The following is a 15,934-nucleotide window of genomic DNA, read 5'->3' on the forward strand; positions in this document are numbered from 1 at the left end:
TTAGCCATGCGGGCTACACTGGTATACAGGTATGAGTATACTTAGCCATCTGGGACATGTTTTTGAATCTGGTATTTAATTAAGTCAAGCCAAAAATATAATAAGCAAACAAACTTGGAAAATTTAAGTAGAGGCTGGTAAATGCTCATGACAACTTCCATGTGCTTTCTAACCATGTTGTATGTTAAATGTAAAATTCTCTTCCTCTTAGAAGCCAAAAGGCTAAGTGTTCCCTGCTTTGATGTAAAATTGTTCATTACTGTGTCATTTAGAAAGCTGAACTAGTGTATTAGCACTGAGGCCTAAAAATCTCATAAAAATCTCTCTACTGATGATTTTAATTCAAAATCAAATGCAAGTATAAGCACTATAATTTTGTGTTAACAGTATCTTCTTCAGCCATGTACCTACAGGACAATCATGGTTTTCTCTCTCACAGGCACACAGACATATGTAAAATTCCTGACCATCACAGAGTCATAGCAGAGCTTAGAAGCATGAACCTGAGTGTAACCAGTGAACGGAAATTTTCATGAGTTTATTGAAATAAAAGTTTTAAGACATATAGCCAGCCATTTCCCATGTAAGTAACATTTTAATGCAAATTTCTACTGGCCTCTGTGACCTTATCAGTACTAAAATGCGTAAAAGACTTGGAGGGTAGCAGGTCGGGAAAACAGAAGTGAGATGAAGGTTCACATCGTGGATGTTGAGATAAATACAGGAGTTCCTCATTTTTTGCTCTGCCTTTTCTGGCAGAAAAGCAGACCTCTTCACCTCAGTGCTTTCAAAGAAAAGTGAGACCATACCATCATTCCTGGGGTTACACGTGGCTTAATACTGTGAACCTTCCTGCTCTGGAAAATAAGACCCTTCCATCCTTTCCTAACCACTGATACTGCCAACTGGGGTTGTGGCATCAGAGACAAGTATAGCGTGATGAGTTTCCAGATCAAAAATCCTGGCCCTAAAATCAGGAGTTCTCACTGTTATATGACAAAATCTAATTTCCTGATATGTCATGTTCCCAGCTGACAGACCAATGCATGGCTAAGGAATAAACAGTTCTTGAAATAAACTTTTGTTCAGTAAAACTGAATTAGGCTAGGAGATCAGAAAAGTCATGGGGAAAAAAAATGAAAATGTCTCTGAACTTGCTTTAAATGCAACTGTTTACTTCTATATAATAGGAAAACAGTATAGGATTTTATTTTCCCTACAGGCCTGAAATGCTATCTTGTTTTCTAATGCTTTTTCAGAGGAAAAAAAAAACAGAATGGAAAGATATATACAGAGAAAAAAATGTCCCACCTTTCTAGAGGTCAGATGCAGCACAAGCACTGTCATACAACATTTCCTTAGGTGGCTCTACCATTGTTCAACCAGCACTGGAAGGATTACCCTAGAGATGGGAGGGACTGCCACAGCCAAGACATTCAAATTCATATTCATCAATTTAGCCCATTTAACCTATCACATGTTCAAACAATGGTAAAAGCCAAGTACCCAGGCACTCCTAGGAACTACTCTTTCCCCTCCCTCAATGATTAGACTAAGATATCAAAAATTTTCTCTTACAGTTATTCAAATTATTTGTCCCTCTAACGAAGCTCTCTCCACAGTCAAACTTGCGGCCCAGACACCTGCACAATGGAAACTAGAAAGAGAAGATAACCTCGCTCAGAGCTGACCAAGGAGGAAGTGAACCATCAGTTCTTGAGGTTTTTATTTCCCCATACCTCCCAGTGTGAGAATGCTGACTAAATGCCACAGTAAAATGGCAGAGTGAAAAGTAGTTCTCAGCCCTCCTATGGTGCATTTAGCTCGCACAAAAGTTTGCCACAGCACTGACTCGGGGTGTTGCTCTGCACCAAGCTGTTCCGCACGCAGCTGCTACATGCTTGTGTCTCTGTTAGAAAAACACGAGTTGCCTCCTCTTTAACCAGACACGTCCACAGTTTCCGTGCAAGTCATCTCTGAATGTGTTACTATCCAAAAAAACCATACAACAATAAAGGTGTACAGCTTTTCACAGCAATTCAACCATTATCAAAGAAATCTCCTGAACATTCAAGGCATCACCTCAGATAAAGGTCTTCACGGGGTGGGACTTGTTCGCATTTTGTACTGACAAACACAAGTCTTCTGAAAAGACTTGTTTCACTAAAATCTTCAGCTAAACTTTAAAACTAAAAAAAAAATAGTTTTTAATTTAATTTTCTGGCAGTGCATAGGGAAAAAACATTGTCTTCTTTTGCTTGTTTGTTTTGTTTTGGTTGTTTTTTTTTTTTTCTTTTTGTTTTGTTTTGTTTTAACTCTATTTTCCCTCAGGGAAATCTAATTTTGGGAACGTGTGGGATGGAGTACTAATCTGCTGTTTTAACATGTGCGTATCTGGAATTTTTGAGCCACTTTTCCTAGCCTTGTGAACCTTCTCAAAATACTGCAAAAAAAGAAAGGCAGAGGGGATAACCTCCATAAGATGCTGGAGGGACATTCACTGTTCTTCTGGCCTGACTGTAGCCTGCTGAAGTACTTACAGACTAAACAACACTGAATATGCTGACTAGTTCACACCTACTTGATTACAATTGTGTGCTGTTCCCACTAATTTCAGGTGGATGATAGCCTGAGGCTATTAGTGGGGCAAGGAGTGACAGAGAGAGTATACCTATGCCAACTCTTGTGTTGCTTCAGGAGACTCAATCAGATTCTTTTGAGATAAGTAGCTCACATCAGCATGTGAGTTGAAAACTAATCTGCCTGGGAGTTGTGCTGGTTTAACTTCAGCTGTTCTCTCCAACTGGGCTGGTTTAACCAATGCAGATGGCTGCAGAAGAAATCGCAAGAAATCTTAGCTCAGTTTAGGCTAAATCGAAATTTGAAAATTGCTTTCTTTCCTCGGCCCCACCCCCCTCCCTTTTATTTTTAGGGAGAAGAACTGAATGCAAAAAGAACATCTACACTGAGATACCTAGGCTGCCCTGTGAGTTATTTTTGTGCAATTAGCATGAGTTGCCGTTCCCAAAGTGCCTCATACATAGAGCAGCCTGCAGCCACCAACAGTCAGGCTCACAGTGTTGTCCTTCTAGAAAGCAGCCTTGTCTTTTCTTCTGGACCAGTTTCTGACTAGGACTCACAGGGAAATAACAGAGATGGTATAAATGGCTTAATGCTTGGAATACAGAGCTGTGAAACTATTCCTCTAAATCCAGCTGTACCCATGATGCTTCCAGCACTGTGCAAGAACAGGTAGGGCTGGAATGAAAGCTGGATCTGCCAATTCAGGCCAGCTTCCAGACTGAGACAGATGAGCAAATGTGCCTGCAAGAAGCATAGACTCAGAGTTTATACATATTCCAGAAGGGTTCACATACTGACTTGTGAGGAAATCAGACTGATGTATTATTTTGGTGCTAGTCTGCATGCAAATGAACCCTCCCAAATAGAGAGACACCAAATTCGATGTGCTTTTTAGACAAATTAAATAAGAAGCCACGAAGTCATTTGCAAGGCTTATCTAAATGTGTTTAATCATGCTAGTACAAGCTTGTTTGGAACAAATGTCTACTCTTAGGAGAAAATGAGAGGGAAAAAAATTCATCCCCTACTCCCACCAGCTCTCAGAGGGATACATGCACCTTCTCAGAGGGGTGGCAGCTGCTAGATTTAGCTTAGCTTTCAGCTGAACTAAAGATTTCCACAGAAACATCCAGGACATGGCCAGTGGTTAATAAACCATAAGCTGCTCCAGAATTCACAGTGAGCCTTTGTGGATTTTGTTAAAAGGCATACTGAGTAAAAACAGTGGAGTATTTTGTTTGTTTCGTACTATAAGGCAGCAAGAAAATGTAAATGTTTTTTCATGAGTCTAGATTAATACTATCAAAATATCCTAAATCAAGTTTATGAAACCTGAAAGGGAGTTTTGAGCTTTTGCAGCCCAAGCTGCATCTGCTTATCCGCTCTCTGAAGAGCGGCTGACACAACGTCTCCGATGGATGGAAAACATTCCATAAGCAACTGCGGAGGGTGTGGTGGCACAGCAGCCTGCAGAGGAGCACAGAAAACACATTGATTCCTCCTGCCGACAGCGTCTCCTATCAGATCCAGCACACCAGAAATGGCTGCTGTGGGTGGGTTAGAAATTAGAAGGAAACTGGTGTTTTGTGTTGTGTTGTGTTTTGTTTTGTTTTCCAAGAGATGCTCCCTGATGGCTCCTGACACCGTTAGATCACTCCCAGGGGAATTCAGCACAGTGCTTTCTGCCAGCTGCGCTTGGCAGGTCGTGCTGCACACACGGATCTGATCCATCTTTCAGTGTGAAGAGAGTCCACTATCATTTTGACTTTAAGACAAGCCACACAGAAGTATGTTTCTGACTATTTGAAACATTTCTAGCATATCCTGTAGCTGGATAACAAGACTACAGTATTTAAAGCCTCAGAGGAAAAAATGTCAAGGCCTTTAAAAAATCTGTTTCCTTTTTTCTTTTTTAAACTACTGAGTGTTTTCTTTTTTTTCTTGACTGACTACTGTAAATGTGCAACAACAAGGTATACATTAAAACTGGTATCTTCAGATGTACAAGCCACAGAGGAATCTATCAGTGACTCTTCTCACAGCTTGTGTATCTACAGGTTGTAGAATTGTGTACAGAAAGTACACATTTGTGTAAGACAGATCACAATCATTTACACACAAAGCTAACAAGCAGTCCGATCCCAGTCTACTATAAATTACACAGACAAAAGAAAGCAGCACTAAAATAAGCAATATTTCTGGTCACTTGCACTATAAAGGAAAACAGCTTCTTGGAATTCACAAGAGGAGAGATCCAATCCAAGCCCACAAATGCTGATCTTGGATCTTCTGAGCATATGTTTAGAGTATGCCTGCAAAGCACTGGATACAAGGATACAGAACTGCTTCTATAATTGCTTATTGCTGCTTCGAGTCAGGCTAAAAAGAGATCAGAAAGGTACTTTTCTGAGCAAAAGTCTGGAAAGGGCAACTAAGACCTTTTACTTTCTGAGACTATGGACCTTACATGCTGTTAATGCTGAAGAGAGACACAAAGGACCTTCCAGAGGACAGCTGTACACATCATAACAGTGCTGGGCTTGCAGGCCTCTGGAAAGCCATTTGGAGAGGGTGCTGCAGTGCAAGAGGACATCCCAGCCCACACTCCACTTCAGCCGCTCTAAATTGGCGACCAGGCTCCCTATGGCAAGCAGCTCAGCCGAGACCCGTGGGACCATAAATTGCATGGGTGGGCACAGGGCAGGGACAGAATAATGAGAACATAAACGTGCTTAAAACAACTGTTCCTACCCCCACCCCTTCTTTCCCACGCCCAGCAGAGTGACAGGTACAGAAATAGCTATCCTTCGTCAACCTGCTTCACAGGCACATGCTTGGAACCTATCAGTTCATGTAAGAAAAACAGAAAGGCCAAGCTTTGTAACACAGCTTCTTTCAAATGCTTCAGAAACTGCTACAGAGACATTATTCAAAGACCGCTACGGGCAGCTGATATTTTAAGAAGACGCTTCCAAAAAAATCCCTGGTTTTTGTCCTATGATTTACCACATGATCAGTCACATCATTCTGGAAGGAGGGTGGAAGAAGAACTTAGCGGTGTGGGAAAGAAAAGGTCAAGACTACATAATCTATTTGTTTGTTTTCCTGCTTGAACAACAGGGCTGCAGAATGACACAGAACCAAACAGCTACAAACATAACTGAGAGTCATTCTGCTGAGTGGAATGGTAACATAAAAAATGTAAATACAATTCCTGCCCAATGCATGAACCAATTGGGATGCAGGTCCTATAAGAGATTTGGGAACAAACTTTTCTGAGGTTTGGTAAAGGGATGGTCAGCATTTGGTGCAAGAAAATTTTGGTCTTACAAAGTACTTTATGACACCTAACAATAAGCTCTCTCCAGCTGTGGCTACTTAAAACACACCCAGATAGGAACTGAACTTCACTCCACAGAATGGGTATTACCTTGCTATTCCATACTACTTGTCTGTGGGCCTACTCTTCATCCAGCATTTCCCAAGCAGCTCCCTCTATCCCACTGCTGAGTGTCTTGCAGCAGGGCGACACCTGCAAGAACCAGGGGAGAGCTTATCCCCACTAGTATGGGGTGATGACGCTAATACTGCTGCATCAATTAGCAGTGTGCTCAGACAGGTTTTGGCCAGGACTTTAATGAGGATGGGAAGTATTCTGCTACGTAACTTACGGGATGCTGTGACAGAGAGGTACTGGGATGCTGCAGCTGCTGAGGACTTGGTACTTGCAGGTGTGCACTTTGCCTACAACTTAGTTGACGCAGGAACCCAGGCTTGGATATTTCCTGCTTTCTCAGCTATTTTAAGAGAGGGGAGGTAGTCACATGTGGTTTTCTTACAAGCTCTCTTTCAGTACTGGACTTCTTGGGGCCTAGTTCTGTTTTCATTGGAATGAATGTGTTTTCTGTCACTGACCCCAGTTTAACACCTGAAAATTTATTATGGACCCCACTGCTATTGCAGCTAGGCATCTTGGGATCTAAAATTTATTTTTAAAAATTATTTACCCAAATATTTTGGAGCATACTTCTCCATAGAAAAGTTCCATAATCATAATACAGAGAACTAAGATACATAAGGAGGATGGGCTGGAAATGCAAAGCTCGTTAGGTGTCTACAAAGCTGACTGAAAGTATCTATACCATCACTGGTTTCCTCAGTAAAGCAGGGTATGCTGAGCAAGCCATTCCACATATACCCTGACGTGCTGAGCTGCTTGGCACACAAACCTAGCTTTCACTCCCTAGGTAGTCACTGTTTCTTCAGCCTTCTTCCCTAATGGGGCCAAATTCAGTCTTCAATAACCTTTAACGTGTTTGAGGAGGAAATGACACTGACACTCCCTTCCACACAAAAAGTCTAGAGGTGACAGGTCTTGCCAAACTGCACAAAACCCAGACTTGAAGTCTTCAGCTGCTTGGTTTAGATGAGCAATTTCAACTTCAGTGAGAAGGCCAAACATGAGATTGCAGGGTACTCCCAGTTTTCTTGCTGTATTAATACACGTGTTTACTGGGTGGAGACACTCAACAACTGGTGGCTCAGGTAAACATCTAGGGGTCACAGCTCCGAGGAGCCAGGGCGTCTGTAGGGTTGGCAGGTCCTCTCTCAGCCCACCAGCCTTCAGGAATCACACTCCTCATTCTGAATAGTGACTCCGCTGCCAGTGAAGCCGAGGACCCTAGAATTATAGAATCATTTTGGTTGGAAGAGACTCTCAAGATCATTGAGTCCAACCATTAACCTAACTCTGGCACTAAACCATGTCCCTAAGAACCTCATCTACATGTTTTTTAAACACCTCCAGCGATGGTGACTCCACCACTTTCCTGGGCATCCTGTTCCAATGCCTGACAACCCTTTCCGTGAAGAAATTTTTCTTAATATCCAACCTAAACCTCCCCTGGCACAACTTGAGGCCATTTCCTCTTGTCTTATCACTTGTTACTTGGGAGAAAAGACCAACACCCTCCATGCTACAACCTCCTTTCAGGTAGTTGCAGACAGCGATAAGGTCTCCCCTCAGCCTCCTTTTCTCCAGGCTGAACAGCCCCAGTTCCTTCAGCTGCTCCTCATCCGATTTGTGCTCCAGACCCCTCACCAGCTTTGTTGCCCTGACACAGTGCAAGGGACTCCTCTGGGCAGCAAAGTTTTTGAAAGCCAGTCTTGTGATGATCTGTATTTGCACACATTGATTCCTTTCACTGTGTTTACCAACACCTCCTGCTGTGTGTCAGAGGGTATTGAATCACAAAAATCCTCCATCCACTGTGGATGAGGGGAAGAACTCGTGCCTTCACGGATCTTCATTTAAGATAGACCTGGGACATGCCCTTAGCTTATAACTGTACCCATAACACAAAAACATCCTGGTATTCAGTAGCCTATATGCAATCTGTAGTTTCTGTTTTACATAATGTTCCTGAGGTCACGTATGAAGTCTGGGTTGGCAGAGAGCTGGGACACATCAACTGAGTACCTCCGTGGAACTTAACTCACTGGGAGAAATTTCCTCTCAGTGGGAACAGAAGGGGACATTTGAGAAGAAATTTAATTAGCTTCTTTGAAGCAATCAGAGTTTTTGAAACATTCGGCTTGTAGCTGATTAAGCTTCTTGCTGTGGCAGTAGCTACTGTATTATGTCTAAATTCTATGTGGAAATCACTGATGATTAAACAAGTCTTTATCTTACATTTTTATAAGCTATTCAGAGAAAGGCTCTATCTACCATAAAGAATTATTTGGAAGGCACATTGATTTTTATCCTGTTGGTTGGATTGCAACTTCATTAATGTTGATCTACCTCAGTACAACTATAGGCTTCTGTAGCTATCTTTGATAACAGTGGTAAAGGCAGCAGCTCTCATTGTTTGCAAAATCTCTCAAATGAGAAGAGCTACTAGGAAAAAAGATTTAGCTGAGTTTTAGAAAATATTTTTTCCTGACAAAATACAGGAAACTGGCTAGCTGGCAAGAGGGTTTGGAGAGAAGAGCATACAAATAAATACTATTTCAACACAATTATTAAAGCAAGTAAAACTTCAGGTAATTTCCTCTAATTCTGCTGACAGTAACTGATCTGGATTTTGCTTTGTTTCAAAATAGTGCTGTTGAGGAGAGATAAGCAGAGTGAGAGAGCAGTAAAACAGATTTTCAGCACAGACACCTCCAGAATGCATGTATGCTGCCCCTTTAAATCTTAAAAGATTAAGTGCTCCAAGTACTAGAGGGTTATTCTGCAACATGAAGTTTCAGGCAAAGTTCCTAATTGAAACTGATCTGGTTTTGCAGGCAGGAAAAGTAGTTGTTTATATTTAAATATCTTCTCACGGGGCAGTTAAAATGTGTGTTCAAAAATCAAGCTACAATAGAAGCCATTAAAAACTCCCAACATTTTCCAACCGCACACAATTGCCCCAAATATTTCCCATTCAAATTCAGGGGAAAATTATGGTAAAACTTCTGATATTATGATGAAGTCAGTTGTTGGCAAGTGCTAGTATTTTAATGACAACCATAACAGCAATTCATTAGCACTACCAGAACAAGCAAATTTAGCTGGTGTGGAGCAGATTGGTGAACAGTTTACTTACCTGAAACAAATTCTTATCTTAAATGGGAGTTAGGAATTATGACTTACCAGCTCTAAGAACCGCCTCACCACCTGTCTTTGTTTTAAGTTAGTTTCACCATCCAGGTTGGCTGTTTCTATATGGCACAGCCCATCGGGATCACTTGAGGAGAGCAGCAATATGTCAGCAGGTATAATTTCATTACAGCGAAGCTGCACGAAGTCTCCAACTTCCACTTCTTTCCAGTATCTGCTTATATATTTCTTCTCGTTTCTGGAGGAAACAAAAAGAAAAAAAAAAAAAAAGAAAAAAGACAAGACATTTACAGGACATATATAAAAAATACAGAGACTGGGGTGCTTCTGATAAGATCTGGTTTGATTTGTAAGAGAAGTACAGTGCCTTTGGAAGGTCCTCAGGCACTCTGAAGTTACGCTGGGAAAAGGCGATGCAGACTGCCAGGAGGCCACTTCCCACCGACTTAGAACCAGGCCTGAGCTCCCAGGATGTTCCTTTAAGGCCCAGAGGACCACGTGTGGATGTCAGACCTGCCTAAGCAGGGTAAGCAGGAGCTTCATGCACTCTCCTTTTCCCTCCTTCATGCTCTGAGCCATCCATCTGACCCCAGGAAGGGGAGGGGGCCCCTTGCTGTATTGCTTGAAAAGGAGTCGCTTTCAGGGCAAGGGGTGAACTGAGAAGAGGGCTGGACACAGAACACCTGCCTGGCACAGTTCCTGAACGTCCCCCATCACCCACCACCCCCTGGTGCACCCGCAGATTCTTGCCCCTTGTTCCCTCTTTGTATAGTGCTGCATGTGATATTTGGATGAAGGAGCCAAAAAATCCCTAACTGAAAGGAATTTCCACTATTCTTCACTAAATACAGAATTACAAGGACATGTCATGAGAAAAAACGCAGTCCCAACCACTCTACTGGGAAAGGACACTGTCATTTCTTTTAAATATTTCTGCAGTGTCTCCATTCTAGCCATAGTGCTGCCTGTCCCATAGCTCATTTCTGTGTAGTTATGCTGAATCTTTTTATTTTAAAGTGTAATTTATTCATCAATTCAAAGACTTACTCACCTGAAACACTGGTGTATGTTGTTAATTTAGATCCAGCCACTAAACATTTCTAAAGGTCATGCCAGTTTGCTATTTTTTTTTTTATTCTTTTAACTTTTTCTTGAGATCAAGAAGAAGGAGGAACAGGTGATTGCTTAATTAATTCTACCTTTCAGTTTTAGTTCAAGGTTTTAGTTTTATGACATGCACAGATTCATGTGCTTTCTTGGTATTTGCATAAATTGCTTTCTTCTGTTGTGTTTTTAAAGAAATTAATTTCAAAGCAGCCACAGTATTAACTTGGTAAAATACCTCCTGAAAATGGGAAGCTGCTATTCTTACACTTTTCTAAGCTGTAAGAAGGCCTTTTGCCATGTGAGCACTGAGATGGCCGTCAGCACTGGCATTGTCACCAGCGACAGTCTCCCCTGACAGCACTTTAACCAGCAGAATAGGATTCTGATCAGGGTGAGGGGTGGTGACAGTCACTTTATGCTCTTTAAAATGTATTATTTTAAACTACATCACTTCCAGATGTATTTTGTAGATTTGTAACCCAATGGAAGCACACAAGTCCTGCCAGTGTTGTTACTTTGGAGTTACTGATAGTCATGCCATGCCTGATTGATCCTTGTCATGCCTCCACTGGTGTTACAAGAATCAGTAATGTAATTGGCTTTTACCCCTGTATTTAGCCTAAATCCTGAACAATACTGCATCAGGTAGCACAACAAGGATGTATCAGATCAGGTTTTACCTCCCAGAATTTCTTCATTGTCTTTTCCTAACATCCAGTTTATAAAGGGAGGAATGAAAATTATGGCTATGATTTCTATTTTGATAAAACTTGAAAAAGATTAATAAGACCCAAGTGTAAAACACAATAGTCTAACAAGGGCAGGTAATGTACATACTAGGTGCTGAAATTACCTATTCCCTTCACACTCAGACCGAAACCAACATTTAACTTTTTCTGCTAATGAGTGCGCATTGCTTTGAAACACAATGTGCCATAATGTAGTAACAATCACTGCATTGCAGTTCTGAAGGGTTTGTAGCCATGCGAACTGTGACTTCAAATCCCTTCACATGTCACCATTGTTCTTCATCCTTTTCGATTTAACTGTGAAACTGGGTGATGTTCAAATGCATGTACAATGGAGTGGCAGTACAGAAGTGTAATCAGGCTAAAAATAGCAAGTAGTCCCATACTATGCTATAAGTGCTACAATTTTTTATTTGACTTCTATTGTTTGAAAAGCATTGCTATTTTAGCATTTCCTCATCTCTCACATGCTTAGCAACTGCCACAACTATATACACTATGGCAGGAAGGGTGGATATGGAGCAATACAGGGACAAAGGACTCTGCTGGAATAAATGAAGTTGTTCACTGTGAAGAAGAGAAGGATGTGGGGAGACCTTACTTCAGCCTTTCAGTATCAGTGTACAAAGAGGGCTTATACAAAAGACAGAGACTTTTTACCAGGGCCTTTAGTGACAGGACAAGGGGCAATGGCTTTAAATTGAAAGAGGTTTAGACTAACCATAAACTGAAAGTAGGTTTAGATGAGACATAAGGAAGAAACTTTTTATGACGCAGGTGGTGAGACACTGTAAAAGGTTGCCCAGAGAAACTGTGGATGCCCCATCATTGAAGTGCTGAAGATCAGGTTGGACAGGGCTTTGACAAACCTGATGTAGTGAAGGATGTCTCTGCCTGTGGCAGGAGGGGTTGGGCTACGTGATCTCTAAAGGTCCCTTCCAACCCAAAGCATCCTGCGATTCAGTGAATCCATCAATGCAAGATCTGCACACTCACCAGGGCCCTGGGGCTGAACCCCTTTGTCAGACACATGGGAACAATTTGGCCCACTACTCTGCTTGATCAGCCCTTTTTCTAACAAGGGCCAGTACTGGATGGTAAATGACTGTCTACATGGAAAATTACTTTCAAATCCTCCTCAGCCACGGTTGCTTTATGTTCCCTAGCACCACTCTGAACTCAGATTTCCCCCACTGCAGCCACTGCAAGTATTCTCTGCAGAGGACAGCACGATACTCTCTTCGGATGGGGCAGTTCAGACACTAGATGCACTATAAATACATTAATCCTTTAGGAACATGCTCAGCCTACTCTGTCAAACACGCAGGCTAGCTCACCTTGAGACAGCTGTCATATAAACCGTACAAACCCAGCACAAACACACCAAGTGACCCCGTTGATATAGTTAAGAGTTTTGCCATTGCCTTCTGCAGAGACAGGACTTTGTCATCCAAGTTTTATATCACCTACTAAATGTTTACTCTTGCTGTTATATTGTGCCAGTAAATTGCAGAAGTGATACGATATTGAGTTAGGAACTACACATTTCTTATAAGAGAAAGCCTGTATTTAAAATGTAAGCTCTCCTTTGTGTTTTTGAAGTATAGCATACAAACATGCTTGATTTAAATTTCATTTGAAGTCCAGGGATTTGAGTAGTTTTGCCTCAGTGGGTCCTCACAGACATTATTCTTCCAGTCCCTCTTCAGAAGTGGCCCCTTCTACGTCTCTAATGATGTACGCTATATTGGACTGTGACAGAAAATGTGAATTGAACACGGTACATCCATGGGTGGTCATATGTGCATCATTACTTGTTTGGTGTTGTTTTCAAACAGTTCAGTACGCTTTTCAGCTTCAGAGCAAACATAACATTTAGGCAAATGCTTCAGCTGAGCTCTTCACAGTAATGGCCAGGTTTGGAGGACACCAACAGTTCAACACACAGGATTGGAATGAATAGCAGATCCCAGGGACTATCTCCTTGCACCTGCAGGCATTTAGGTAAATGGAAATCATACCCTATGCACTCTTCCAGAACATCAAAAAAATACAGCAATGTGAGAACTCTTTACCCATTTACTTGAGCAGTCAGTATGATTTTCCTGTCAGGGTCTTGTCTGTCCATTTACCTGGTAGGTGCTTCTGAAAGACCCTCCTGTTTCTGGTCTTTAATATCCTAAAATGATCTGCAGATTTTGCTGTCTTTCCCTTTATAATTACCCAGCAGATAAATTAATGTTTCAAACACAGATGCCTTAGTCTATTTCTCTGGGACCTTGCCATTTACTCTTCCTTTGTCCTGACTCTGTAACTACTGTGTAGTCCATGACAGTCCTCTGCAGACTCAGCACAAGGTTTCAGGTGCTGCTCACACGGGACTCTTCAAAAAAACCTTTTGGCAGGTTTAAGAAAACATCATATGACCTCCTGGAATATTTTGTCAACGGGCTCAAAGAATTGTGACAGAAACACAAGACTGGGAGGCAGCATCTCAGCTAGTGGGTCCAGCCCCACCCACAGTCTCAGGAAACCCTGCCACGGATATTTCAGCTAGAAGCTAACACCCCACAGCTCTAGTTCTACCTATCCTCGCTTGTCACAAGCCTGAAGATAAGCTTTAGTACTTACCACAAACTTAAAGTTGATGCTACAAGAAGCCAAAGCTGCAAACTATGGCGAACCACAAGAAGAGGTCAGAGATACTAATTCTTATCTTTCAAAGCTGGGGAGTCAGCTAAGAGTCTTCCAAATCAATGTGCTGTCATGAACTACTTTTATTCTGCAAAAATAATAGATATTGTTGGTATTGTCCAATTAAATCATCATGATGAACAATTAATTTCAGACAGCTATGCCTAGCTACTGTAATGTGTTGTGTTGGTCTCACATGCTAGAATCATAGAACCATTTTGGTTGGAAGAGACCATCAAGATCATGAAGTCCAACTGTTAACCTAACTCTAGCACTAACCCATGTCCCTAAGAACCTCATCTACATGTCTTTTAAACACCTCCAGGGATGGTGACTCTACCACTTTCCTGGGCAGCCTGTTCCAACACCTGACAACCCTTTCCGTGAAGATATTTTTGCTAATATCCAATCTAAACCTCCTCTGGCACAACTTGAGGCCATTTCCTCTTGTCCTATCACTTGCTACCTGGGAGAAGAGACCAACCCCCTCCATGCTACAACCTCCTTTCAGGTAGTTGTAGAGCGATATTAAACATGTCCAGCCTCCTGCACACAACCTTATCTTTATCAACACATTTGCATGCAAATAATATATTTCTCAGCGGTGGTTTAAACCCATAGTCACGTAAACCTTCATGCTGCTTTCTGCTACAATCAAAAGCAGAACTTGCCAGTGCTTTCACTTTTCTGAGCTTATCTTTACAGGTAGACATTGACAGAAATCTAAAGACAGATGGCTAAAAAGTCAGCCAGCGCAGCTGCATCGACACCAACACCATTATCAAACAGCAAGTGTGGCCCTGGCAGGAGTCAAACTCCTCTAAAGGCTGATGTTCTTCTGCAACAATGAAGTGTGATTATCCCAGCATATCCACTTCTGAACATAAAAAGGGAAAATCTACAACATCTTTTCAAGTGCATGAACATAGAGAAAATTACTTGAATTGCTATTAAAAATTTGTATTAGTCTACCTACTGCATATATTTGGCCTATGCTCTGTTTTGATGCAGAAGAGCCTTAAGTTTTGTGCCAAATTTGAGATTGGCTTTGGTTAACAGCAAAAATTAAACAAAACAAAACAAAAAATAATGATGATTTTTTTTTCATTAAATTTCAGTTTTAAATTTAGAAGCACAGAAACTCAGAAATTCCATTTTCTTTTCCTATTAAACATGATTTTCCCTCTTCTGGTCTCCTTTGTAGCATGAGATGATAAAGATCATGCCCCTAATTTTGCTTTTCTGGCCACACAGACATCAGATTTATCTACAAAAGGCTGAAGATTTCCAACTGTCTCCATTTAAACATTACAAAAAGAATTGTTTCCTTCTTCTGAACAGCTTTTAACTGTTTTGGTATAGTAAGGAATTATTCAAAATGACCATACTTAAAGGGAGACAACAAAACTACACATACATAAAATTTAAGAGGAATCTTCCCTCTTCACTCTATTTTAAATCTGGGGAAAATATCACAAGCAGTGCTTGGTAGAATATGTGAAAGCCGTGAAGCTGTGATCTGTTCCACTTGTGCAAGGCCTGCATACAATAAATTTTATATTTTAAATTGAAAAGATGGGACTACTAGGCAATAATTTATTGCTTGCTATACTTCTCCACTGACAAAAATTACAGTTAATGAGTGGAAATGGCTGATGCAGATTTGTTCCACCAATTCCAGTGAGTTGGGGGACCTGCGCTTCTGTGTAACACTGCCCTAGCGTAGTCCCAACACAGGTTTCTATGTTCATCTCAGCATAGCTTGTAAAAGCCATTTAGTAAAAGGTAGAGGATGTTCTCTTACATCTTTTTGGGGTGCTCAGTCTGCTTTACACAGCATACCCTCTACAGCTTGCAGCTGCAACCCAAAGGTTTTTAAGCTTCTCAAAACATCCAAATGAAGCATTGTTTCCCAGTCCAAGCCCATCCGTTGACCTGCTTTTGAAGTAACTATTGTCTCCACTTCAAAAGAAATCAGAATCCTTTGGCTTCCCTGCCAGCTGAGGTTGGTCACTGAACCAGTAGATTTTAAAAGAAACACAGCAAGAAATTAAGTCTGTGGGAGAGGAAAAGCCTTCCACAAAAGACAGGTCAAAGAGTTGTTGTGTACAAGGCATACTTTGGAGCTGTTCTTGATGTCAGCCAGGTCCTTACTTTCCATCTCAGGAGGCAGAAATAGAGTGAGGCAGCACTG

At 41.4% G+C, this 15,934-nt stretch overlaps 1 protein-coding gene across 1 annotated transcript in view; it reads right to left on the reverse strand.

The window, feature by feature from the left end:
- Window positions 1-15,934, reverse strand: part of ATP10A (ATPase phospholipid transporting 10A (putative)) — a gene marked incomplete at both ends in the record, with an annotated part of 113,556 nt that overhangs the window by 59,211 nt on the left and 38,411 nt on the right. Inside the window, one exon of the mRNA XM_080351459.1 lies at window positions 9,224-9,428. Within this exon, the coding sequence (XP_080207585.1) occupies window positions 9,224-9,428 (205 nt within the window). The remainder of the gene's footprint in view (window positions 1-9,223; window positions 9,429-15,934) is intronic.

Source organism: Nesoenas mayeri (genome assembly GCF_963082525.1).
Source record: "Nesoenas mayeri genome assembly, chromosome: 1".
NCBI classification, from domain to species: domain Eukaryota; kingdom Metazoa; phylum Chordata; class Aves; order Columbiformes; family Columbidae; genus Nesoenas; species Nesoenas mayeri.